Source organism: Microchirus variegatus (genome assembly GCF_963457635.1).
Source record: "Microchirus variegatus genome assembly, chromosome: 6".
Classification (NCBI taxonomy): domain Eukaryota; kingdom Metazoa; phylum Chordata; class Actinopteri; order Pleuronectiformes; family Soleidae; genus Microchirus; species Microchirus variegatus.
Genome location: NC_139807.1, coordinates 31,758,605 through 31,785,003, shown reverse-complemented (window position 1 = coordinate 31,785,003; position 26,399 = coordinate 31,758,605). Strand labels below are relative to the sequence as shown.

General features: G+C 39.5%; 2 protein-coding genes across 3 annotated transcripts in view; both read left to right on the top strand.

Moving 5' to 3' along the window:
* Positions 1-329: 329 nt before the first annotated feature.
* On the top strand, positions 330-6,018 carry tmem41b (transmembrane protein 41B). Its single transcript, XM_083891202.1, has 7 exons — positions 330-470; positions 1,683-1,800; positions 2,142-2,270; positions 2,643-2,736; positions 2,840-2,944; positions 4,082-4,220; positions 4,307-6,018. Exons 1-7 carry the CDS (start codon positions 374-376, stop codon positions 4,474-4,476), a joined length of 852 nt encoding a protein of 283 aa, XP_083747328.1. The 5' UTR covers positions 330-373; the 3' UTR covers positions 4,477-6,018.
* Positions 6,019-7,725: 1,707 nt separating this feature from the next.
* The window catches only part of dennd5a (DENN/MADD domain containing 5A), a 41,407-nt gene continuing 22,733 nt past the window's right edge, over positions 7,726-26,399 (top strand). The window contains exons 1-4 of one of the 2 annotated variants that reach the window (XM_083891714.1): positions 7,726-7,925; positions 20,923-20,988; positions 21,914-22,023; positions 23,289-23,976. In XM_083891714.1, coding sequence (XP_083747840.1) covers positions 7,826-7,925; positions 20,923-20,988; positions 21,914-22,023; positions 23,289-23,976 — 964 coding nt within the window. In that variant the 5' untranslated portion in view covers positions 7,726-7,825. The remainder of the gene's footprint in view (positions 7,926-20,922; positions 20,989-21,913; positions 22,024-23,288; positions 23,977-26,399) is intronic. The other variant, XM_083891715.1, reaches the window with a different exon arrangement.

The window sequence follows — 26,399 nt, the reverse complement described above, 5'->3', positions numbered from 1 at the left end:
AGATACTTTCTTATTATTTGAGATAGTGAGATTTACACTGACGGAAATAGGCTTCCATAGTATCTAATGGTTTTGTTTATTTTTTTTAATCAATAAGTGCAACGATGTTACTTCACCAGTGAGAGGCAGCAGTACTCTAATGCGCCAATGTCCCAATAGTATGTGTCTGCAGTACCGGAGGCCGCCGTATGGGGGCACTGTGGTGGATGCATGGTTGCTATTGGATGGGAAGTTCAGAGTTCATCCTGTGTATCGCGTCAGCAGCAGCAGCAGCAGCAGCGGACTGTCACCAGACATACCGGTGTCACTCCACCCGCCGCCGGCTGTGTGTCACTTTACACCCCGGTATTCGACCTTTATCTGATAAAAAAAAATGGCCAAAAAGCGAAGAGACAGACGAGAGGGCGACGGTGTGTCCTCGACGCAGGCGGAGGTGAAGGCGAATGATAGTGACTCCCATGTCCTGAAAGGTAGGTTCAGGCTGTGGTGGTGGTGGCTAACTGTTAGCTCTCTGACGGTTTCCCCCTGAAGGCTGAATAAAGCAAAGGACAGCTAAGCTAACACTGTATGAACGTAAGTTGTGTCTTGTAGTCTGTGTATTATGAAGAAAAGTAGAAATGGCAGATAATATGGAAGCTGTCATTGTGGAATAGCTCGATAACAACAAAGCCAATTAAAAACACAACGCTGTCGTAAATGTCTTATTATTATGAGAAATGTATTATCCTTAACTGGGTTTTGATCTTTTAAATTTTTCCAAGTCTTTCCAGAGTAACACTAATACTCCACTTAAGTAAAAAAAATAGAGATACAACACAAAAATGTGAGTTAAAGACCTGCAATTATTATGTTAAGATACTTATCGTTAGTAAAAATGCAGTGACAGTATTAAACATTTGTAATCAGTTCCCAATTATTTTTATTTATTTATTTATTTATTTATTTACATCATGTGACTAGTATTCCATATTCCTTTTCTGCCAAAACATTTGCCATGGTGAAGAAAGTTGTGAAAAACAGCAGGCTATGACTTATTCTTAGGCATAACAAGAAAACATGATAACATGTTTTAATTAAATACACTCTATAAGAAGAATAGCCTGCCGGAAATCATAAGAAGAACAGAACTGAGAACTGGTGAACTGCGGATTGAGACCTTAAAGCTGTTAAAGCTGTTCAGCCTTCTGGAAATTATTGTTATTATTTGAAGGAGGACAAAGGATGAGAAAGAGGGAAGGAGGAAAAATGACAATCCAGGAAAATGCTGTGATGCTTCATTGTGGATTAAAAGAGCATAAACACTGTTGTTGGTGCCAGAGGGCAGATTAAAATGGACAGAACGGGAAAAAACTGCTAGTCACAATAAAGGTTTGCAGTAGACCATCCCTGAATGCACATGTTTAATCTTCAAGCAGACTAGTTTTATTCAAAAATGAAAAACAAAAAACACTTGTGCAAAACATGCGGTTTTTAAGTGTTTGGCATGTGTGGTCTCCAAGCAGGGAAAGGCTAAGGATGCTATAAACAAACAATGCTACAAAGTGGAATCACACAACACCACATTAGACTGAATACTGAATAATAGTGTTGATGCCATTTGCATTTTCTTCTTTTATCATCATAATTCTATTATCATCATTACAACCCTGTTTTTGATCAGGTTTTATTCTTCTTCCCTACAGAGACGAAACATAATGCGGGCGGCTCGGCACGAATGTCTCTCCTGATCCTGGTGACTGTGTTCGTCTGCGCTGCCTCAGTCATGTACCTGGTCTACAGGAACTTCCCAGAGCTTCCAAAGTAAGTCGCTTTTTGGATTGTCATATTTCTTTAAAATCATTGTGTGGAGGAAAATCTTAAATAATGTTAGAACATATTTTCTGTACAGCAAAGACTTTGAAGTAGGTGTGTTTTCTTATGGAAAACTCACTCACTCACTTTTGAAAAGAGAGTCAAAAGTAAATCATTGAAAGAAATCCTGAAGTTAAAAGGTCACCAAACAAAGAAGCAAACACCAGTTTCTTCACATGTGTGAAACGTTATTCTCTCAGCTTTAGTGTCACTGAATAGCCAAACTCTCCAGCAGCTGTTTACTGTGATGTAAATACACTGTGTAAAATATTCCTTTTTTTCTTTTCCAGTGATGAAATGGAGAAAATCAAGATCCCCAAAAACATGAACGATGCCAAAGCTTTGGGAACCGTGTTGTCCAAATACAAAGACACCTACTACACCCAAGTGTTGGTGGCCTACTTCGCAACATATATTTTGTATCCTTGTTTCCTGGAGACAATGTTTTTAGAACTCGGCGACCTCTGAAAGGTTTGCATTGATAATTAGAAGTAGAAGTCGTTTTTTTTGGGTCTCGGGATACCAACAATCGACCTTTCCTAAGGGGCCGTTCACTTTTATTGTTCAGAAACACACACAGGCTGAAATGAAAATGATGTAGTCACGTGACACCAAACCTTTTTTAAATGTACCCAGCGTTTTCATCCTGTCTCGTGCAATTTAGTCCAAACAAGGAGGTCAAACTGGTCTTTGTTGACTCTGAAAACAACTAAATATGTATTTCCTATTTATATTCGTCCTTTGAGATATTTAATGCGTTATAAAGTTGTTTACCTTGACACCTTATTCAGCCTCCAGACATTTGCAATCCCTGGATCTATCTTCCTCAGCATCCTGTCTGGTTATCTCTACCCTTTTCCCTTGGCTCTTTTCTTAGTCTGCTTGGTGAGTACAAATGTGTAATGAACCAATGTTCAATATTCCCACAAGACACACACACATATATGTAGAGATTTAAATGCAAGTCCTCTTGTTTGTGTGTTGGCAGTGTTCTGGCCTTGGTGCATCCTTTTGCTACCTGCTGTCATATCTGGTGGGCAGACCCATGGTCCATAAATATCTCACAGAGCGAGCACAGAAATGGTCTCAGCAGGTAAGAGAAATCTCTTTTAGATGCTTAGAAGTAGCTCTAATGTAATCCAGTGTAACAGTGCTGCTGTAAATCCCACCACATGGTACACTTTTTTATTGACACTCGCTCATTCAGCGTAGAATAAAGTTGGTTTCACTTCAGAGAGGGTGCTGATATTGTTGCTGAAAACTTGAGTAACATTAACCACTTCTTCCCTGACCCTCTTTTTGGATACCCTGATCGAAAATGACATGCCCAAACTAAATAGAGTAAATCTTTGCATTTACAAGCTCTATGTGGATTATCTTGGTATCAAACTACAGATAACACTTGTGAGATTCCACCATAGGTGTAAGTTTCACTGTAGATGCCATTCTAATGTCATCTAATGTCGCTCTGTAATGATCAATCTGACCGGCATTTGTCCCCAAAGCATGCTGGGAAGTGTAGTTCTTCATTAGAAGTGGTTTTGTTCCGGTGGAATTAACTTGTTTTGATAAACAGCAAAGGTAAGACAACATTTCCGCTTGTATTTCTTGAAAGTCAGTTGTTGTTTTGCTCTTATTCTGGGACTGGATCCGTAAATCTTAGTCGTAGAGTGATAAAAATGGTACCGCTGGAATCTGTGGATTCTCCACTGTCTAGTTGACACGGGTTTTTTTTGTTTACATAATGTCGCTTTTCAATGTGTGCGCTGTAACGTTTTTTTTCCCTTCGTGCTGGTTTTATCCGTCGGTGTTTTAACTGTGTTTGGTGAACATAAGAATGGTTTATATGAGCTTTTAGCTGACTTTCTGACCTTTCTGTGGGTATGCAGCATGTCTGTGTTTGTTAAAGTTAGACATGGTTTTATGACGCGTTTGTTGCTGGCCCCGGTCCCGGGGGCAACCGTGAAGAAGAGGTTAAAATGCTATAGTTACCAAATACCAACATGATGTCGTCACATTTCTTATTTTATGCAACCAACAACACATTATAATCGCCAAATACTTGGTTTAAGATCAGGTATGACTACAATAACGGCTTTAAAAACACAATTTATAGCAACTCTAGACAGCGGTAGTAACATTTGCTAACGTTTAAAGAAATGTTGATGGTTTGAAATGTCACAGATGGGATGTATTGGGTTGCAGTTGACCGTCTTCTTGTTGCCGGCAGGTCGACAAACACCGAGATCATTTAATCAACTACATCGTCTTCTTGAGGATAACTCCCTTTCTTCCTAACTGGTTCATCAACATCGCCTCGCCTGTTATCAACGTGCCTTTGGGGGTTTTCTTCATTGGTACCTTTTTCGGTAAGACTGTCGCATGATTGTTTTCATGTGTTGTTGTTGTTGTTGTAGTCAGTGTCTCACCTGTATTCACCCGGGTCGATTCACAGGAGTAGCGCCCCCGTCCTTCGTTGCTATCAACGCCGGTACGACGCTGTACAAACTGACCACAGCCGGTGAGGCCGTGTCCTGGAACTCTCTGGCCGTGCTCGGCGTCCTCGCCGTGCTCTCCATCTTGCCCGTGTGCTTCCAGAAGAAGCTGCAGCAGAAACTGGAGTAGATCACTGTAAAAACACCTCAGAACCTCATCTGCTGGCTGATCCAAACACCCTCGCTCCCCTTCCCCGTCGGCTCAGGAACATGTAGCTGTCGCTGGTCTGGTCTGGTCTGGTCTGGTCTGGTCTGGTCTGGTCTGGTCTGGTCTGGTCTGGTGGGAGAATCTCAGCTCTGTGGCTCAGGCACTTGTTGACGCCAGAATGCATGCAGTGGTAGTTTGTTCTTAATGAGTTTAAAATGGCCGCTGCTCGCACAAGTTTCTTTTTTAGTCTGTTTGTGTGAATTCTGTTGTTAATCTTGGCACATGATGTAAATATTATGATTAATCCTTGTTTTATTATCCTCTTGCCAGACATCTATAGGTGCTACTAGTAGGATGTTGAGGTAAAACACGTTCTGATGCAATGTTGTCATCAGTAAGTCAGTGTCCAGGCAACTGCAAACATCTCTGTCTCCTAGTAGTAGCATATCATCAATGACCTCATCCTATTTGTAGCACCTTTTTGACACGTTTTTGTTAAATCTCGACCAAATGAAGTGCTCCGCCACAGCAATAATTGTCACACAACTGTTAAAAGTAATTTTTTTTCCACCACTACAATATCGGTTTTGCTACCTGGTGCTTGCCTTGGCGAACGTATATAGCAGCGCGAGGCACCTGGATCTTATCCACTTCCCTTTGTTCTCGCCATTGTTGAACAACAAGGACGTTTGTGTAAAATGTCCTCTCGTGACGCGTTTGGACCACAGAATCCCAAACGCGGCTTAGCCCGGCGTCAAACTGCTGGAGTGAGCGTGGATTAAGTCAATAATTATGTGAAATAAAATCCACGTCATCCATCCACATCGATCATTCTGGGCTCTCACAATTTGTAATGACGGTAATAATGTCCAACTTTTTAAGCACGTATGTTCACATCGTGTTTCTTTGTCTGTGTCTCATGACGACGTTTGCTCTGCCGGTGTAGAAGTGCACATGAGAATGTCCTTAATGCGACTGCCAAAAGACTGAGCCATGTCCCAGTCTTGCCTTGCTTTTACCGCTTCCATTCTTCACCAGGAGTTATTATTATTATGATTTTGTTGTTTTGTTTTGTTTTGAATGATTCATTTTATGTGACTTATTAGGTAACTTATTATTATTATTATTATTATTGTTGTGTGAAATGTTTCTGCACAGAGACACTAAAGCATCAAATTTCTTAAAATGACATTTATAACGGTAGTTGGAGATTTGCACATTCATTTCAAAACAGCATTTTGTGAAGACGTCAAAGTCTTAAAAACACTCCGTCACAAACTCCTGAAATCCTCTCTGATGTTAAATCTTCATCTCAACAAATTAATTGTCTAGCTTTTAATTTAATTCCCTAAATTGTTTTGCTAAACCTGACTCTAAATTAAACATTGGATTTTTCCTCTTTTCATAGTTTTTGTCCCATCAAAGATATTGTGATGTAACTCATGTGTAACGCTCTGTTAACATTTCAAAAGGCAGTATTGTTTTGTACGGGGCAATAATGTATTGCAGTATGAAGTGTTTACAGATTGCACATTTATGTCCTATCTTTTTTTTTATATATATATTTATTTATTGAATCATTAAAACTCTTTACAAAATATGACTGACTGCCTTTTTTGGGGGTAATTTGCACAAAAAATAACTGTGTTTGTGCTTCAAACTATTAACAAAATAATAACTACAAAAGTGTGTTTGATATGAGGGATTTCATTTAATATATGATCAACTATTGAAGCGTCACACTAGAGAAGACGGGGTTTAGCACCACCGCGTGGTGAGACGGTGCTATTACAATACACTGGCTTTTATCACAGATATGACATTTTTATTTAGGTGAATAAATAAATATATACACCGTTTAATTACCTCCACTAAGGAGGTTATGTTTTCATTATTCGTCAGTTTGTCTTTTTGTTCTTCAATCAATTTTTTAAATTATTTTTGTGAAGGGTACATGATCACCAATTATGTTCTCAATAATATATATATATATATATATATATATATATATATTTGTTGAATACAGAGATATGTCTATAAATGAGGATTCTTTATTTTGTATTGTTTATTCTTATAATAAAATACACAATAATAATACTAATAATAATTTAAATGACAATTTGAAGAAGAAAAAAAACTGTACAATATATAATGGAAAACCTTTTCATTACTGAAACGGGTAAATAAATATAAACCTGAAAGAATAGAATAGAATAGAAATAATCCGTGTATATAACACAACAGATTTATTCCAGATGATTACAGCTGTGTTGTTGCTGATGGACCACAATGCATTTCGACTGCCAGGCTCCGATATTTATGGATATGTAAAGTAAGAAAATAGTACAACCGGAAGCTTTTAATTATTTTCAAAATAATCAGAATTTTACAGAACATTGCACGTTGACTGGTACTTTCTGTTCAGGAGACAGGTGTAAATGCTTTTATTTACTCTAAACTCTAAATCCAATAAAGACACAACAATTGCATTTCAAGTACTTTATAGCATATTCATCTATAAAAAACTTGAAATGCACTTGTAGATTGGTAATGAGAGATGGGGGATATTTACAACAATAGTGTTTTACATATTCGTTTGTACAGTTTGATGCTAAATGAAAATATTATAAAAAAATTGCTTTAATTTTTTTTTTTTAAATGGACATAAAACACCATTAAATAGTGCTTAATTTAATAAACTGTATCTCAAACTACAAATATCTATATCTACAATATCCCACAATAGGAAAATACAAAACAATGTCGGAATATTCAACAGTAAACAGTAAACAAGACAATATACAAAGGAACAAACAACCAAACTTGACTTAATTTACATAAGGGATGAAAAACTATTTAAATTAACTTATAAAGGAGTCAAAGGGACCACATTTATTAAATACATGTTAATCATACATCAGGCAGGTTGATTTAGATTATCCTTATAATAAAGAATGTGATGGGACATTTTTTGTTGTTGTTACCTTTTTACGCCTTATATTTTTATTGTTTTACAGAAACAGTAATAATACAATAAAAAGTAGAATATTATCTGTTACTCAAATATATCTCTCGGTTTCCACTTGTTTAGCTCTGCAGTCTTTTGGGGGTGTTTTATTGTGAAGGAGCCTCGCCGGAAGTAGCCCTGTCGTTATCGTTAGCGCTTAGCATGCCGCTTAGCCTGGTGTCGGTTGTGATTTTCGGGCTCCGCAGTCAGTCAGTGTCGTAGCTGTGTAGCATCCGTGATGGCAGGGAGAAAGCGCCTCTCCCGGCCGCTTTAATATGCTCCCTGTTGCGGGGAGAAGGGTGTTGTTACCGGACCAGTCTCAACATGACCACCGGCTTCAGCTCCGGTTCCTGCCGGTTCGCAGACTATTTCGTCATCTGCGGACTCGACACCGACAGCGGACTGGAACCCGACGAACTGTCCGGTAAGAACATTAGCCGTGGGTCGCTGCAAATGTTAAATCTCGGTGTGACGCTGAAGCGGGTTAATTAGAAGCGTGTTATTTAACATTTAACGCCATTATGCGTGTTTTAATGTGCACATAACAACGTCCCTGTCGTTCATTTAATGTGTAACACAGTGCAGATTATTGGGATTATAACATAACATCAGGCCTAGCTCATCTCCCCCCCCCCCCCGCCTGTTTGTTTGTAGCGCAGGGAGATGATGCGATTATTGGCCTGTTCTGTCTTTTATGTCGCGCTATCATCACTTTTCATGTGATCGGTTATCGATTAGCATCACTGCACTGATTATTTCTCTGTTTAAGATCACGATAATCTATGATTCGATCTCAGCTGTGTTATCAATGATATCTAAATCTTGCGATATGGTAATACTGTGGTTATCACGGTATCACACGGTTTATATATTTATCGCAACATCGATATATTGTGTTATTTATGCTAGGGCTGAAGAATTAATCAAATTTTTATCAAAATCGCAATACGGCCTATTGCAATTTGTTAACGCCAAAATGTGTGTCAAAATACCATTTTACATGAATACTTTTCTTGATATATACGCATCATATCACACAGTAAATCATTTTAAATATGTTTTTCGAATGAAAATGAGAATCCTGATGTAAAGATTTCCATTCCCTCTGATATCGCCAATCATATCGCAATTGCAATTTCTGTTTAAACAATCGCAACTAGATATTTATTGAAAATCGCTCAGCCCTAATACATACTGTGATATTGTTATGGTAGCTTTAATACAATAGTGAGCACATTGTGATAGTACCCGTGATATATACTGCAGTATCCATGTCACTAAGGACGGCGTAAGTAAAGACGGCGTACTTTACTTACGCCGTCTCCAGCGTACTTTACTTACTCCATATCCGACGTACTTTACTTACGCCGTCTCCATCGTACTTAACTTACGCCGTCTCCAGCGTACTTTACTTACTCCATATCCAACGTACTTTACTTACGCCGTCTCCAGCGTGCTTTACTTACGCCGTCTCCAGCGTACTTTACTTGCGCCGTCTCCAGCTTACTTTACTTACGTGGCTGTGACGATTTTCAATAAATGTCTAATTGCGATTATTTTGACTGAAATTGCGATTGCAATATGAGAGGAAACGGTCATTTTCACATAGTATTTTAATTTTATTTTTCATTTTTAATTATTACTGTGTTATATTTGTGCAGAGCTGCAAGAAACAAACATATGATGAAAATAGACATAGGTCGTATTGTGATTTTGAGAACATTTCGATTAATTATTCAGCCCTAACGCCGCTGTGTTTATTGCAATGCCATGGTTATGTATATATATAGTGCACTCTATAACCATATAAGGTTCTTGGGCTTGTCCTCATAGGAGAACCCTTTTTGGTTCCTGGAACCCTTTTGGAGGGTTCCACCAAGAACCTTTAAAACCCTTTATTCAGGAAAGGGGTTTTAAAGGGTTCTCTGGATCAAAATGGTTCTTACTGGAACCATTAGTGTTACCAAGAACCCTTGAAAAACCCTTTCTTTGGGAAAAGGGTTTTTCAGAAGCAAATGATTCCAGGAAGAACCTCAGCCCTTGTAGAAGAACCCTTTTGGAACCCTTATTTCTAAGAGTGTATGATGTTTATTGCAATGCCATGATTATATCTATATTATGATGTTTATGGTGATGTTATTGTGACAGTAATATTATAATTCGCTGCAGAGAGGACTCAGTTCAAGCTCTCCATCGCACTGACTAACCTTCTGAATCCTTTGGTGTCCACTACAGGAAATGGCTGTGGTTCTTTGGCCATATGTTCACGGGTACATTTACATTTGGCTGACAATGATGGGCACACACACACACACACACGGGACAATGGGCTCTGTCGTCCTCACTTCCTCCCCTCTGGCTAAAAACTCAAAGACACGTCCTTTCATTTTTTTTTCCGTCCGTGACGACAAGAGACACTTTTTGTTCTCGCGATGCAATAAAACCGGCGTTACCGTTACGTCCCGACTTATTAAACCAGGTGTTGCTTGATCTGTTATGACACCTGGAAGGTGATGTCACCGCGGCTGTCACCGCGTCGTGTTACGGATTAAGCTGCCAGTTCCCTCGGGCTAAAACCAACAATCACTTCCCCCACCGTCATCAACCCCTGGCTGCATCCACTTTAAGTAGCCTCTATACAGTAGAAGGCCTCCCTCCATCCTCCACGAGCAATAAGTCAATAGATTTAACATCTTAAAACAGAATGGACTTCTTCCTGCGGTGCTTTATGTCGTGAATTTTGTGCATGTGCATGCGTCGCTATGGAACGCGAGGATGACGATGTACAAATTTGCGTGAGAAACCGTGTCCTGAGAGTCTCTGAACAGTCCTGAGCGTAAATTACTGCATAGCAACAGTGCTGTTTTTTTCACCGCGTATCACATCGCATATGATAAAGGGTGAAAAGGTTTTTGTTTTTTTTTGTCTATAAATCCTAATTTGTTTTCTATTTCTTTGAAAGAAAACCACATCACTTGGTCGTGATCACAGGTGCAAACGAAAACGGTATGAACAGGAAGCAGGAAAGTCTAAACTCGCACAAGCTTTCAACGTGGTTTAAAAACATATATTTTCATGCAAATTATTCTGTAAAATGATGCAACGCTAAAATAAAAGCTAGACTTTGAGGTTGCATCAGTTTGTGTTTTACCTGCAGAGCTCATATTTTACCGTATTGCAGCAGCATCGGTTGAAATCCCAGGCATTGTGTATTTATTTCCCTGGGTTTGTCAAACCCTGGCATTTTTATACTTCTTCATGTTTTTTACTTGTCTTTGCCAAAAAGACAAAACATTGAATATAATTATATTCTTCTAGAGTGTGTTGTGGAGACGGATGGAATATATTTTTATGTGACAGTAGGTCAGTTTTGCGAATACTCTCTGGCATAATCATACTGACTGAAAAAATAAGTAAAAGCAGTCGCTGCTTGGCTGGTTTGTGTCAACTGACAAATATTTTTTTCTTTTTTAACATCGAAATCAGTGCTGAGAGCCCACAGAAAAACCCCATAATACTCTTTGAGTTGGTGTCTCACGTGGGAGTCATGACAAATCCAAGATATCAGGAAGTGGGAGCTGTGTTTGTTGAATAATCACGTTTCGACTTATGATGGCAACAGCGTTTCCCTCACAGATAATGTAAAGTTTAAAGTCAGGGGTTTCCACGACTACAGTGTTCATAACAAAATGTTCCGAGGGGGAAACCCTGTACATAGATAATACACATTTTTATCTTTAACATTTTAAAACATGACATTTACCATTTAAATGTCATTTAGGAAAGTGCTGTCTCAGGACACTAAAGGACAAAGTACTGCTGACGACCATGTTTAAATCTGCTAATGTGAAGTAGCTTTAAGCTTGTTGCTCGTAACCACATTAGGACGTATAAGCTCTTGCTGACCGGGTCACTGCGACGACGCTCTTCTGGCCTCTGACAACAATCACGTTGTCTGTTTTTTTATTTCTGTAGAACGACTGATGCTCACAGACGGCACAGGACGCAGACCTCTGAATTTCTTTGTCAGCTGCGACCACGTTACAAATAGACAATGTTTTTTGCTGTAGGACATGAAAAAAACAGAAGAGGAATCGATTTCTGAAAGTTGTTGTTTACTACTGTTGCTAGGCAGCTTTACTTTACTTACGCCGTCTCCAGCGTATTTTACGTACGCCGTCTCCAGCGTACTTTACAAACAGCGTACTTTACTTACGCCGTCTCCAGTGTGCTTTACTTACGCCGTCTCCAGCGTACTTTACTTACGCCGTCCTCGGCGTACTTTACTTACGCCGTCTCCAGCGTGCTTTACTTACGCCGTCTCCAGTGTGCTTTACTTACGCCGTCTCCAGCGTACTTTACTTACGCCGTCCTCGGCGTACTTTACTTACGCCGTCTCCAGCGTGCTTTACTTACGCCGTCTTCGGCGCACTTTACTTACGCCGTCCTCGCCGTACTTTACTTACGCTGTCCTCGGCGTGCTTTACGTACGCCGTCTCCAGAGACTTTACGTACACCATCTTCAGTGTACTTTACTTACGGCATCCTCAGCGTACTTTACTTACGCCGTCTCCGGCGTATTTTACTTACGCCATCTCCAGCGTACTTCTCTTACGCCATCTCCAGCGTATACGCCGTCTCTACTGTCAGTGAAACACTCCTAGCGTCGATATTATCAGTAAACAGCATGAAGCGACCCAAGGACCCCTGCAACTCATAATAATAACATAATAAAAAAACACATATTCATAATTGTGTGTATGAAAAAAAAAGTTGTTTTTTTAGGCGTTAATGCAACCGACTTCCTAACCATATGTGTGGGTGTGTGATTAATTGTGAGTCAGCCGGTTAGCGAAAGTCTGCCTTGTTGCTGCCTGTGGTTGAATGAAAGTTAAGAAATGACAAACATAAACTTTGCTTTTAGTTTTTACTTGAGTCTCAAGTCATGCACTTCCTTTTCTCACTTCCTTATAATTTGAAGTCTTATTCTGTTTAGAAGTGAGCCGGCTCACATTCACGTACTTAACCCCGGGCTGAGATTCTGTCCACACTGATGTGGTTAAACGTGTCAAAGCAAGACTTTTCCTTTTTTTCGTCTGCGTCCTTTAATTTTCTCCTCATGTTTACCTCTCCTGGAAGTGTGGCTTTTTGGAAACGCTTGAGTGGATTCACAAGAAAATGTCAGCCCTTCATGAGTGGGGAGCGAGGGTATAATTATCCCATTTCAGGCACAGCTACCATTGTGTAGCAACGATGTAAAAAGTAAACAGCAGCAAATTCCTGTTTTGTAATTGGTTAGATGTCTGTTCTGTCTTGTCTCACTTTCGAACATTTTCAGCTTTGTAAATAGAGTTTTTAACAAACATGCAAAAGGCAAATACAGGTTGATAAAATCTGGATTGTTTTGCTCCCCTCTAGCCTTTAAATCAATTTCCAGTAGCTAAATAACAAGATACCCACTGAGAATATAAAGCAGTTATAAAGCAACAGTAAATTAATCTAATGTACTTTTTAAGAAGTTCTCTGAAAAGAGTTCCTTAAGATCTTCCAGTCAAGATAAAGACGTAACTGAGTGAAGTCTCTGTGGTCAAACGTCACCTTTATGTTGTTCTACTTACTGCAAACTGCTGCTGTTTACTGTCGAGCTTAGGGGCTTGCCCTTATCGACGTTGACTGTTTCAGTTTTGAGTTGCAGAGAGGAAACGGCGTGGAAATTCCATTGTTACAGATTACAGATCAACATGTCAGCGAAACACATCCGCATATAAGTATATGTTTGCGGTTTGGTATCGCAGTTCAGTCAAAATACCTGTGTGTGTGTATTTCAAAACACCGTTTTTCTCTGATGTACTCGTTGCAGAAAAATGCAAGTGTTGAGAAAACGGGTGATTCATTTCAGTTTGGATGACACAGAATTGTAAATATTTGAAAAGTGTCGACGGTTTCGCTGGTAAATGAGGTACAAATGGGATGTTTTCTAGGATTTTCTGTATTTTAGCAGTTATATATATATTTAGACTGGTTATTGTGATAAAACCCTTAAAGTGGATCTAGAATGGAAGTTCCAATTAACGTTAAGTTTTTTTTTGTGTGTATTTGTGCCATTACCTGCTGAGAGCTGGCGTGCTAATTACGTCACTTCCAGGTATTAGCCAATCACAACACAGTTCTGTTTTTTGGGGGTGAGATTTCAGTCTGAAACAGAGCGGCTGACGAGAGCTTCAGTGAGGACAGATTTTGATTGGCTCGTTTACAGCAACTAGGAGGTTTTTGACCATAAAAACAAGTTAATGTATGTAAGTAGACCTCCATAACTCACATATTATGTGCCATAGGACCACTGTGAGCTTTAATGATAATCATTGAATTACTTTTTTCTTGGCTCACTTATTATGATTATATCCTGCCTCTTTGTTGTGTGAACTTTGCTGTTGACATTTGAAGATGAGCCCTCGGCCTTTGGGGAATTAAAATTAATGCATCATTTGAGAAAATCAAATATGTGAATCAATAATATGATTTGTCGTTAGTTGCAGCACTGCATGTTTGCCATTTTCTGCAAAACCCTGTGTCATTTTATAACAGAATTCCACTTTTGACTGAGTGAGGAATTGTGGTCAGATGAATTTGGTCATTATACCGCCAGTGATTTAAGATTTTGAATTCATTAAAGTAACATGGCCTTAAACACTGCTTGCAAAACAATAGATAAAGAGCCCCCCATTAAGCTTTCCCCCAGTGATTTAATGGACACGATGCAGTTGGCGATCCATGTACAGTGCAGCACAAAGAAATGACCAAAAGTTCCTTCAGCGCAGCGAGGACCTGATTAGCATATGTATGAACCCTGCAGCCTGGAAGCTCAGGGGAGCTGAGGGACATAAGTACACTCATACACAGCCTCCACCTATTCAAATGCTAAATATCCTTTTCAGTTTTCAAGGCAGCCTCTCTTCCCCCAAACCCACTCAGCAAACAAATCAGGATCAATGGCTCAACATGTGACCTGGCTTTCAATGCATAATGCACTTTTTTTCATACTTCCCACTTGAAGTGTTTGTTTATGGGCCTGTAATGGGTCCCCTGTCGATGTTTTTTTTAAAAATCCATGTGCATGCATCAGGGAAGTGTTGGGTTCTGGTCTTTGAGGGTTCAGTGGACCTCCATTTGTCATGAAACCTGCTCCAGTTGCACCTGTCACGACTAGGGCTGCAACTAACGATTATTTGTGTTGTCGACTAAACTATTGACTATTTTTAAGATTAACTGATTAATCAGGATTGTCTTTGTGAGCGCCTATATTGGAAGTTACTCTGTTGTACTCTGACAGTATATATACGGTTTTAAGCAAATATATTAAAATAGTGACGCACTAAACATTTATCTGTGACATTAAGTATGTCAAAGCCACTTCGCCTGTAATTCACAGATAACTGCCGTAACTAGCATTCGCTAAGCTAGCTTCGTCCATGATTTTCCGACCGATAGACGTACGACACAAACGTGTTATGCACTTGCATCATAGGCTGATGGTTAATGGAATAAATTAGCATACGAGGTATCAACGTTATTTGTGAACGCACGTCTCTGCGGTACGTGACGATACAGTGGCTTCGGGGAAAGCTTAAATTTTAACGTCAACAAATTTTGTTCCAGTGTGATGTTGATGATTTCTTTGTTATGTGGAGCAAAGAAACGAAGAAAATATTCACATTTAAGAAGCTAAAACAATCAGAAATCTTGTTTTAATAAAGAAAAAAGCTTTAAACCGATCAATAGACTGCCAAAATAGCTCTTATGTTGCTAGGGTGATGATGACTGAGCCATTCGTTCAAAATTTAGTTTCAATATGTATAAAACAAAGTCAAAGATACAAGATTGGCATAAATAAATGTGGCACGACTTCAGGTAGAAACATCCAATCAAAAGGCTTAAAATGTTGCACCACTTAAAAGCCAATGTTGGTGAAATATATAATATAATGTGCAGCTTAAATGAGTCCACTTTTGTCTTCTGGAGCATTTAGAATGATTTCAAATGTCCATCCTGCTGTGTTAATGTACAATTTTAAACATTTTGAATTTACCTCTGCTTCCTTCTCCATGGCAACAGCAGCCGAGCCTCGTGGATTTGACACAATAAAAGCAGAATTACAATTTTTTCCACAAATTACATATATGGTAATTTCATTGATGAGTGAGTTTGCCCTGCAGCAACCGCCGTTTTATTTCCCCCTGTATCAGACATTTTGGAGAAAGCGTCCGTTTCCCTTTCTCATCAGCACAGTTTAGATAAGACTCTGCGATCATACCTTCATAGATTGTTGTTGTTTTCTAGAAAGGTGGCGATGGTTAGCATTCTTTTCCCGTCGCGGCCGAGTGATTAAACGTGCACATTCATGTCGAGAACACCGGGCTTTTTGTGTGGTTGAAGGTTCGTTGCAGTTCAACCCCCGCAGGGCTGCGAACGCACAGGTTTCGTGTGCAGCAGAATTTTTGCGCGCTCATGTTTTGTGCATCGGGTATTTTCCACCAGGTCATGAGTCAACAGACATTTCCAGATATCTGTCCATATATTTTGTTTGCACGATCATTTAACGGCATCAAAAAAAATGTTAAATGACTATTTTGAAATTACACAACCCTTCTATTTAAGTATAGTACTAGTTTTACTTCTCCAAAGAGCAGTAGAAAGAAAAAGAAATGTGTCATATGCAGTATCTTCATCAGGTAGCTAAGACAGAGAAAGTTCTTCCTGGATTCTAGTTGTTTGTATTCCTAAACGATCTTTTCCGACGTGCTCAGAACAATTAAACACTCATCACCATAATATGCAGAAGCAACCAGAGAAACAAGATGTTGGAATTTTGGCGGCTCGTCTGTAAACACTGTGAAGCGGACGTTTCCGTGATTGACACCATGTAAACTAAAGTTATAGCAGATTATCGAAGAATATTATGTATGACAAGGACGGCGGTTTTCTTAAATGCAATACTTTGTTTTGCTCAAAAACAGTCGTAGTAGCAGTCTAGAGCCTTCTCAAAAAAGGCAAAAAAAACAACAAAACAAAAGTGAGAAATCGTGTCTGTGTCATAATCTTTTTATTTAGAAAAGCACACGTACAGTAGTGTCTGCCGGGAGGAAGAAAAAGCTGCAAAGGCTGCGAGTTGAAGCTGAAAGTGAGCGATGGCGCTCTGTCGGCACCACATCCTCTGGGTGAAGTGTTGAAGCGGTTTGTGAAGGTGTTTAGGGGGATCTTCACCACATTCTGCTGCGCGCTGTCGAGTCGAGTCGTCTTTGAATTTACTTTTCCAATCACAGTGGTTCATCCTGTTATCTATGAGCCTGGTGGGATATGCTGTGTGTGTGTGTGTGTGTGTGTGTGTGTGTTAGAGCACAGGAGGTCTGCTCAGCAGCGAGTGGTTCCTGGCATACGGCACGACGGATTGGACAGCGTGACGCCGAAGCTCGGTGACGCTCGACTCCCACTCGTCGCGCTCCACGCTTTCATGTCACCACAGCCACGTTTGGTGTGAAACATGTTACGTAAATAAAATGCTAATGCTGCCGAGCAGGGGTCGCTAACCTTTTTAAGACTGAGAGAGAATAATATTCAGGGTTATTTATTTAATGTATTTGCATATTACCATTTACATTTTGCAGTCTTTATTTACAATATCAACGTTATTTTACGGAGTTATCATATGATAACATAGATGTGTTAGCCTGTGAGAACACAACTTTGTCAAAGACATACAATAATGCAATTGTCTTTGTAAACAAAGCATACAACTTTGTCCTTTGAAATTTGCATTTGGACCCGAGGGGTAGGTCAAATCATTGATTTGTCCTTCCTCGTGCAATATGGAAATTGATACACCAGGGCAAATATCGGTATTTTCTCAAATGAAGGAAGCAAACTTGGGCGGAAGTTACCTTCCGGCCGAAGAAGAGGGAGTTTACAATTCAATTCAATTCAGTTTTATTTGTTTAAAGCGCCAAAATCACAACATACATTGTCTCAAGGCACTGTACATATACAATCACATCATAGAGAGCAGCGTAAAACCAACAATTCACACAATGAGCCAACACTAGGCATCAGTGGAGAGAAGAAACTCCCTGACCAGACTCAAAGATGTGCAGCCATCTGCCGAGACCGGTTGGGGTGAAAGGACAGACAGGACAAGAGGGGGTCAGGTAGAGACGGAACAGACTTTATGCATATTGTGCTCCATTTTGTGATTAAATATAGAAATCCTGCACTTTTAACTTATTTTGTGTCCTTCAGTTGGACAGATATCGCGATTAACCGTCTATTATTTTGATAATCGATTAATCGGTTTGAAGCTTTTTTTTTGTCATGGTTAAAACAAGATTTCTGAATGTTTTAGCTTCTTAAATGTGAATATTTTCTTCGGTTTTTTTGCTTCTCAAAACAAAGAAATCATTAAAACTGAATCATTTTGGTTTGTGGACAAAACAAAGACATTTGAGAACGTCATTCTCTGACGTTTTATGGACCAAACGATTCGACAGATTAATAATCGTTAGTTCTAGCTCTCGTTTTTAGCATCTAAAACAGGAACACTGACTTGACCTCATGCCTTAAAGCACCTTTATATTGCGTTTTCTTCACAGAGATCCTCATATTGTCTGTGGACTGTGGCTCAGTTCACATACAGCTGTACAGCTTGGCTTTGCTATATTTAGTATTGAGCTGCAGGCATCTTTTTAGGCTGCCTGTGCTCGGTGACCACCGCTGTAGAGTTCATGTTTCTGCCCCAGGTGAGGGATGTTAGCTGATAGATGGCACTAATTACCCGGTGATGGTTAAACCAAACACCTGTGTAGTCTGGGCCCTATAGGGCCCTCTGCACAGCTGCCATCTTGACATGTTTCAGCAGGTGTTTGTGATCACATTCTAACCCGTGTTTGGATTTTGTCGTCTGATTTGTGGCCTGGTTTTGTCCCTGTGAGCAGTTGATTAAATCACTTAATCCTGAGGATGTTTCCTTCATGTACGTCAGGACAGCGTGACGGTGTGACCAGCATGCAAACTGAAAATTAGGAAGCTCAATGGAACTCGGCAGTCATTCATTTGATTTTCATACCCGTCACCTGTCAAAATGGCTCCTGTGCAAAGTGTCCTTTGTGCTCGAGCCTGCTGGAAAAGGTACAGTGGCTATGTTATGTGATTAAAAGCCAAACAATCTGAATAAAAACACGGTAACACTTAAGCGTACGTTTCCACTATTAGAAATAATAGTAGTTTTGCAATAACTGTATGTCATGTTTCTTTTTTGTACTTTTTCATTTCATTATTGGCCAAAAAGCCCTGAGTTGTACCATATTTAACCCGTTTATTTGTCATTTCCTCTTTTGATTTTTGTCATCGACTTCAGAAAACATTCATATCCCATAGATAAGGCTGAGCAATCGATGGTTGATAAGTTAAGCTACAGTTCTGACTGTGACTTCCTTTTTTTTTTTTGAGACTTAACCACAGCGGTGTTTGCTAATATAGTGTCTAGTCATCTTTGTGGAATTATATTTGATTTAATCTTTGGAAAACACGAACACGTCCTTTTACATGTCAGAGCGGAAAGTTTTCCTTCTCACGCCACTGTCGGACGATTTCAAATTCTGTTATTTCAAACGTTGTTTAAATAACAACTCGAATGACATCAGCGAGTTCTTTGTCTGTTTTCACTTTGTTGTGGAATCTGACCGGCATGTACTGTACACGCTCATGACAGTGGATAGAAGGTATGCAGAGATACACCTCCGGCATTTTTTCATGATCTTTGAAGAAAGCCGAGTGGCAATTGTGTGCCTTCAATCTGGTAATTATGAATCATTAAATCTGAATGAAAGATTCTGAATCCATTCCAACAAATCGTTAAAGCATCACAGTCTAACCTGTGTGTGGATCATCGCGTCTGATTTGACATTTGTGACCTAGTTTTCTCCCTGCGAAGAGTTTGGACTTGAACATAAACCAATAGATTAAATCACTTAATCCTTTCCTGCCACGTTACGAATCGCTTCACTTTACCCAATGTGAAAATGTTTGTTTTTCCACTCGGCACTAGAGTAAAAACCATTGCTCTGTTCTTCATCGTAAAATTGCACTTTAGATTTTCTTTGAAAAGAAGAATCCAAGAAGTAGCATGCGTCTTTCTATTAAACAAATATGAATTTTCATTTAACCACATTGTTTAAAAGTAAAGTCCTGGTTTCACATCTCACGCGTCGTAATTACACTCTTAGAAATAAAAGTGCTAATAGAACCATATAAGGTTCTTCTGCTTGTCCTCATAGGAGAACCCTTGTTGGCTCCTTTTGGGAGGGTTCCACCATGAACCATTTTAAGTCTCTTTATTCAGGAAAGGGGTTTTAAAGGGTTCTCTGGATCAAAACGGTTCTTAATGGAACCATTAGTGCTACCAAGAACCCTTGAAAAACCCTTTATTTGGGACAAGGGTTTTTCAGAAGCAAATGGTTCCAGGTAGAACCTCAGCCCTTGTAGAAGAACACTTTTGGAACCCTTATTTCTAAGAGTGCAGCCCAGGAGCAGCTTGTTTGAAGCCGACGTGGTGGAAAAACTGTATCGCTATATAGTTTTAAATGGGATATAAAATAAGACCATATCGCATATATCGATAAAGTTCCTCACGGAGCTTTGATTTTCCAGCTGAAATAGCCGGATTCACTAAAACTACTTGAAATGACATGTCATATTTGGCTTTGACTTTGACTGAACATCGACATTTCACAACTCTCGCTTATATCAGGGAAAAATATCGGGATACATATCGTATATCGATATTCAGCCTAAATATATCGGGATGTGACTTTTGGTCCATATCGCCCAGCTCTACCAGGAACTATCCCTAAAACGAGTCAGTTAGCCAAGTAGTGCTAGAACGAAAATCCGTGTCATAGCAGTGAATATAATGTACGTAAGAAACTAATGTACATAAGTAACTAATGTACGTAAGAAACTAATGTACGTAAGAAACTAATGTACATAAGAAACTAATGTACGTAAGAAACTAATGTAGGTAACAAACTAATGATAGAAATCACTTTCTTCTTTGTAGTGGTTAGCACTCTCACCTTTGCCACAAGAAGAGTTCCTGGGTTCAAACCCCGGTTGGAACAACGTCGATCCCCGGTTGTTGTGCGTGGGTTTACACGCTACCGTCGGTCTGCTCCAGAGCGGCTGTAGCTACACGTAGCTTACCACCACCAGTGAGAATGTGTAAAGTGCTCTAGAAAAGCGCTCTAGAAATGTAATGAATACATGTCGTAATCCCAACAGCTGACTGGGATTTGTCAGAGTGTGTGTGTCAGGATGCGCCACCCGTCCAGAAGCAGGCTTTTAATGATATGTTTGTTTTATTTGTTGTTGTGTAGCTTTATGCCAGTATATAGAGGCTACTAAATTCAGAGATGGGGCCAGAGGAAAATTGGCAGAAGAAGGTAACCCTCCCACCTCACACACTCCTACCCCGTCTTAACCTGAACTCGGCGCTTTAACCCTTCAGCCTTTAAACCTGGCACAATATATTCCCCTCCCCCCCCCCCCCCCTTCTCGCTCTTATGTTACCTTTTAAATGTTGAGTTTTCATTTTCTGCACACTTGCTGCACAGGTGCGGGGACTTTGCCTTTTTCTGTTTTGCGCGCCGTGATTATTTTTACCCTCCGCCTGGTTTCTCTTGTCCCCCTCCTCCCCTCACATCTTTCAGCGGTAGCTGCTGAACGAGCTGTTGTTTGACAATCACTGCTTCTGTTTCTGTCACACACACACACACGCACACACACACACACACACACACACACACACACACACACACACACACACACACACACACACACACACACACGCGCACACACACACACATCCAGTGCTGCCTGTGCTGGCATTGCTTGGTCAATGTTGACTCTCCCCCTTCACTCTGAATGACTTTTCAGTGCTGCCTTCCTTGGTGTGTGCATCACTTCTGCTTTACTCTGGGTTCAAATCGGCTCAGTTTTGTCTTTTATTATTATTATTATTATTATTATTATGATTGATTATTTTGTGTATTTCTTTGTATTGCCATTAAAGCTGTCAGGAAGCATTATAAATGCTATATTTCTTATCTGTTTTGGAAGATGATTAGGTTTTTACCTCCCATGAATATGTACGTGTTTAACGATAAAGTGGGATGCAGATGACAGCTTTATATGTCGCAATACAATCTTATTCTCAAGACAGATTTTCTGACTTGCTCGCGCCACTTTGACCTCTGCTTCTGATCAAACTATTCTGATTTTTTTTTAACACCTGGAAACCCGTGCTAAGTGTTTCTGTGTGGCTCTCTGTCTCTCCGCCCTCTCTCTGTCTCTGTTTTTGACTTCCAGGTGAGAATTTTGAGCAGAGTCCGCTACGAAGAACCTTCAAATCCAAAGTTCTCGCACATTATCCAGAAAATGTCGAGTGGAATCCATTTGACCAGGATGCAGTGGGCATGGTATGACATCTTAATCTCAATCTCACTGTTAGCATGAATGTTTTTCTGTAATAATATAAATACAAAAGTATTTGAATACAAAACTAGAACACACACAAAACAATTGTTAGTTTATAAGATTGCTTTAAATTATTTAAGGAATAGGATAAGCATTTATTTTCATGTTGTTGCAACCTTTTAACACCTCAAACTACAATGTTTTAATCTAAATATTAATTACATTAGTTAGGTTATACTTATGGACTTTTGTGTCATTATTTACTTTCAATAGAGTCAGTTTACAGAGAATAAATAATAATAATAATACATCAGATTTTATATAGCACTTTTCAGGTCACTCAAGGATCCTTTAACAAGATAAATAAATAAATAAAATGACTGCAAAGCCACAGAATAATAACAGCAATAATAATAATCTGAAGGATAACAATAGGTTAATAACTAATTATTTGTTTGTATTTTTAATTAAAATTGTCAGTCATAATGTCCTCATTTAAATTTAAATTAGATTTTTATCAGAATCAGAATCCTTTTATTATTCCGAATAGGAAATTGTTTTAGTCACACACTCCATATCAGACTCAGCAAGTACAGAGGATGACACAAGTTCAAAATTAAAGAATTAAAATTAAAAAAATTAAAAAGAGCAACAAATAGAGTGCAAGAAATTAAGATGAAAATGAAATAAAATAGTACAAAGCCCTTGTTTAAAACAAGAATGACAACATTGTACAATGTGCACAGGATAGAAATGATCGATATGATAATTAATAAATTGACCAGATGCCTGTACAGGTGAGAGTTATAAAGTCTGATGGCCACAGGCAGGAATGATTTCCTGATGATTTTGCTTATTCGCATTATTGTAAAAAACAGAATAATCAAACATTTTGTGCATCACAGAAAAATACAGAGATCTAAACTATAAACTAAAACAGAAAAAAGACATCAGCCAAGGCAGCTCAGTGCCTACAAAATAGCGATAGCGTCTACGGATCACGGCCAAAATTTAATCACTTTTTCGTGGTCCCATTGCGGACATTTCCTGAAAATTTCATCCAAATCTGTCCATGACTTTTCCAGTTATGTTGCTAACAGACACACAAACTCTGGGCGAAAACATATACCTCCTTGGCGGAGGTCAATAAAGCGATAACTCCATTGTTGTGTCCATTTATCAAGTGCTCACCTTCTTTTTATCACCTCTTTAAACTCAATATTAAACAAATCTACTGTCCAACAATGATCTGTGTTTGTGTGTCCAGCTCTGCATGCCAAAGGGCCTGTCCTTCAGGACGCAGGTGGACTCCCGAGAGCCTCAGTTCCACTCCTTCATCATCACCAGAGAGGACGGCTCTCGCACCTACGGCTTCGCCCTCACCTTCTTCGAGGAGGTGACCAGTAAGCAGATCTGCAGTGCCATGCAGACTCTTTACCACATGCACAACGCGGAGCAGTACGACATCCTGCACACCCCCACCTCACCGCAGGGACCCAAGGACCAGCGGCACCACCTTCAGCCCCAGCCTCGGCCCGTGCTCCACGCCGCGCCCGCCATCTCCCGCCTGCAGCGCTTCAACTCGTACGACATCAGCCGCGACACGCTGTACGTGTCCAAGTGCATCTGCCTGATCACGCCCATGGCTTTCCCTCAGGCCAGCAGGAAGGTGCTGCAGCAGCTGCATCAGGCCGTCTCCTCCCCGCAGCCTCCACCTCTCCCACTGGAGAGCTACATCTACAACATCCTCTACGAAGTCCCGCTGCCGCCTTCCGGACGCTCCCTCAAGTTCTCCGGCGTCTACGGGCCGATAGTCTGCCAGAGGCCGAGCACGTGTGAGCTGCCGCTCTTTGACTTTGGCATCGGTGAAATGTTTAGTCTGCTGGGCGTGGAGAACGTTCTGCAGCTGTTCACCTGCGCTCTGTTGGAGATGCAGATCCTGCTCTACTCGCAACGTAAGTAGCTCGTGTTGTAAGTACTTTATAGTGCCATCTAGAGGAGAGGCTGAAATTTACAACAGGTACAGGCTTTGTACAGGCTCCAGTAGAAACATGGCGTCGTGGCAATGCAGTAGCGGCCCGCGACCATGTTATTTTACATGACTTTTATACAGCAACTAGACAATGCAGGAGCACATAATATGTATACAAAAGTGGATTTTGGGTCATATAAACCCATAAATACTACACAGTGTCCCTTTAAAGGTGCAATATGTAAGAATGTGGCCAAAAACGGTTGCTACATTCAAATTCAAAATACAGAGGTCTTTTAGGTTTCGTTTTTCTGAAGTAACTGGCAACCCATGGTTGCTCGGCAAATGAGGCTCTACTGACTGCAATGATTGGTAGACGGCGGAAGGTGGCGCCACATGCAAAAACATGATTTCAAAACATAAACGTGATTTGCAGTCTGCAAAAGATTTTTTTTTAATGCTAATATTTCAGCGGTACTGTTGTTGTTGGTGAGTTCAGTTTGTTATATGAACATTATTCCTGAGTCTCTGTGACATATTAGATATTAGATTTTATGGCCAGTTGCTTTAGATTTATTACATAATGCACCTTTAACCGTTAGCGTCCTCTCCCCATCGATTTATAAAAATCCATTTGTGTTTCTCGCGTTACAACCTTTTTAAAAATGAATGATAAAAACGGTTAAGAGCGAGGCTCACAGTCAAAACCAGCTGGAAGACGAGTGAAGCGGAAAGGTAAAGATGACGTGTTGCTTTTAACGGCTGTTTTTAGGTTAATTATGAGGTCATTTGATCCACGTGGACGTCTCCAGAGAAGTATCACTGCCAGTGCATGAGATAACGGGGTCAGAGGTCAATCTGGTGCAGCTTTAAGGCTGCAACTGTGTTATATATATGACTTTTTCTATGATATTATATTGTTTCTTACGTCTTGTCTTATGTAAATCATGGTGAAACTGTAGAGGGAAATGTTAGATGTAGGCCAGATGTTTATGTCTCTATCTAGTTCATATGATGTGCTGTCCAACCACGTCAGTATTCAGTCAGATTAAGTGCTTCTAGTTCTTAAAAGGATTTCTATCGTCTCCCTGTAGGTGTTTGTAATGTAGAGCTCTTCACAAGTCAAATATTTGTGAAAATTAACACTTTAAATGAACAATATGGTAATAGTTTTTGTCATAATTTTAAAGCAAAGTACAATATTAGTACCATCTTATTTCTATAGTAGTTACCAAGTAATAGTTTGGTAATAACTATGGAAAATATGTGTTGGGAACGAATGTCACCATAATAATATGGTAAATATGGGGGTGTGACAGTGTCTGACAGTTTCAGACACTTAGAGAAATAGTTGGACAGGGATCTCATCCGTTCTGATGTCAGAAATATATAAAGGCTGTGGTTTCTGTCAGAATACACCAGCATCACCTGAAGAATAACAACCTCGTGGAGTTTCTTACATTATTCATCTGCTCACCGTAGAAACGTTGTCGTCTTCAGTGACAAAACAACATTTTCCGACAAAACAACATCGTCTCCTTAAAAAAAACGAGTTGCATCTCGTCTCGTCGTCGCTTCGCCGCCCGTCCATTAAACCGTCAACTTCAGAAATGGCTCAAAAATGAACAAAAACTACAACGTGAGGCCATGACGTGCAGTGGCAGAATAATAATCCAGGAGATTACATAACCTAACAGTGCATTCCCATTAGAGTGATGTAGTGTGTGTGTAAATGTCAGACCTCTCAGCCATTATCCTAAGCTCCTTCATGTGAGTGTTGATATGAAGGTTTGTCTTGTGGAAACTTATTGAAACGTGGATCCAAACAGTAAAATATCTTTAATGTGATTTTGTGTTAGTGGGCGTCATTCGTGAATTGCTTAATTTCACGTTTTTAGAGCCTGATCCTTGTCAGAATAGATCTTGGGATGTTCCAGATGAAAGATGATGTGGTTGTGGCTTTTAAATGGAAGAGGTTATGGTGTGATAATATCATATCTTCTCTACTATACCCTGTATACTTTGTAATTTCAACAGATTATTATATAATCTGGAGGAGATATTATTCATTAGAAGTCAATGTTCAGTAAATATTCAGTTCTTTTGTGTGTGAGGGCATAAAATATGATTTAATTTATTTTAATTTAAACATACACCACTCATAAATACGATAAAATAAGAGTTTTGCACCTTGAAAATTGATAATTGATGACATAATTAAGATAAGACAAGAGATAAGAGAGTCCTTTATTTGTAAAGATAAGACAGTAAAGATAAGGATCATAAATAATAACCATGCATTAACAAGAAGTACACTATAAAAAGATATTAACACTATATACTATATATATATTAAAGCAAGTTTGATAGAATAGAATGTATTGTGTACATAATAGACAATTTCCA

What these genes read in the sequence shown, in the direction of transcription:
- tmem41b (XM_083891202.1), top strand. Translation starts at nt 374, where the DNA reads ATGGCCAAAAAGCGAAGAGACAGACGAGAGGGCGACGGTGTGTCCTCG. An exon ending in CACAGAAATGGTCTCAGCAG is followed by an intron (nt 2,945 to 4,081) that starts GTAAGAGAAATC and finishes TGTTGCCGGCAG; the next exon opens with GTCGACAAACACCGAGATCA. An exon ending in CTTCATTGGTACCTTTTTCG is followed by an intron (nt 4,221 to 4,306) that starts GTAAGACTGTCG and finishes GTCGATTCACAG; the next exon opens with GAGTAGCGCCCCCGTCCTTC.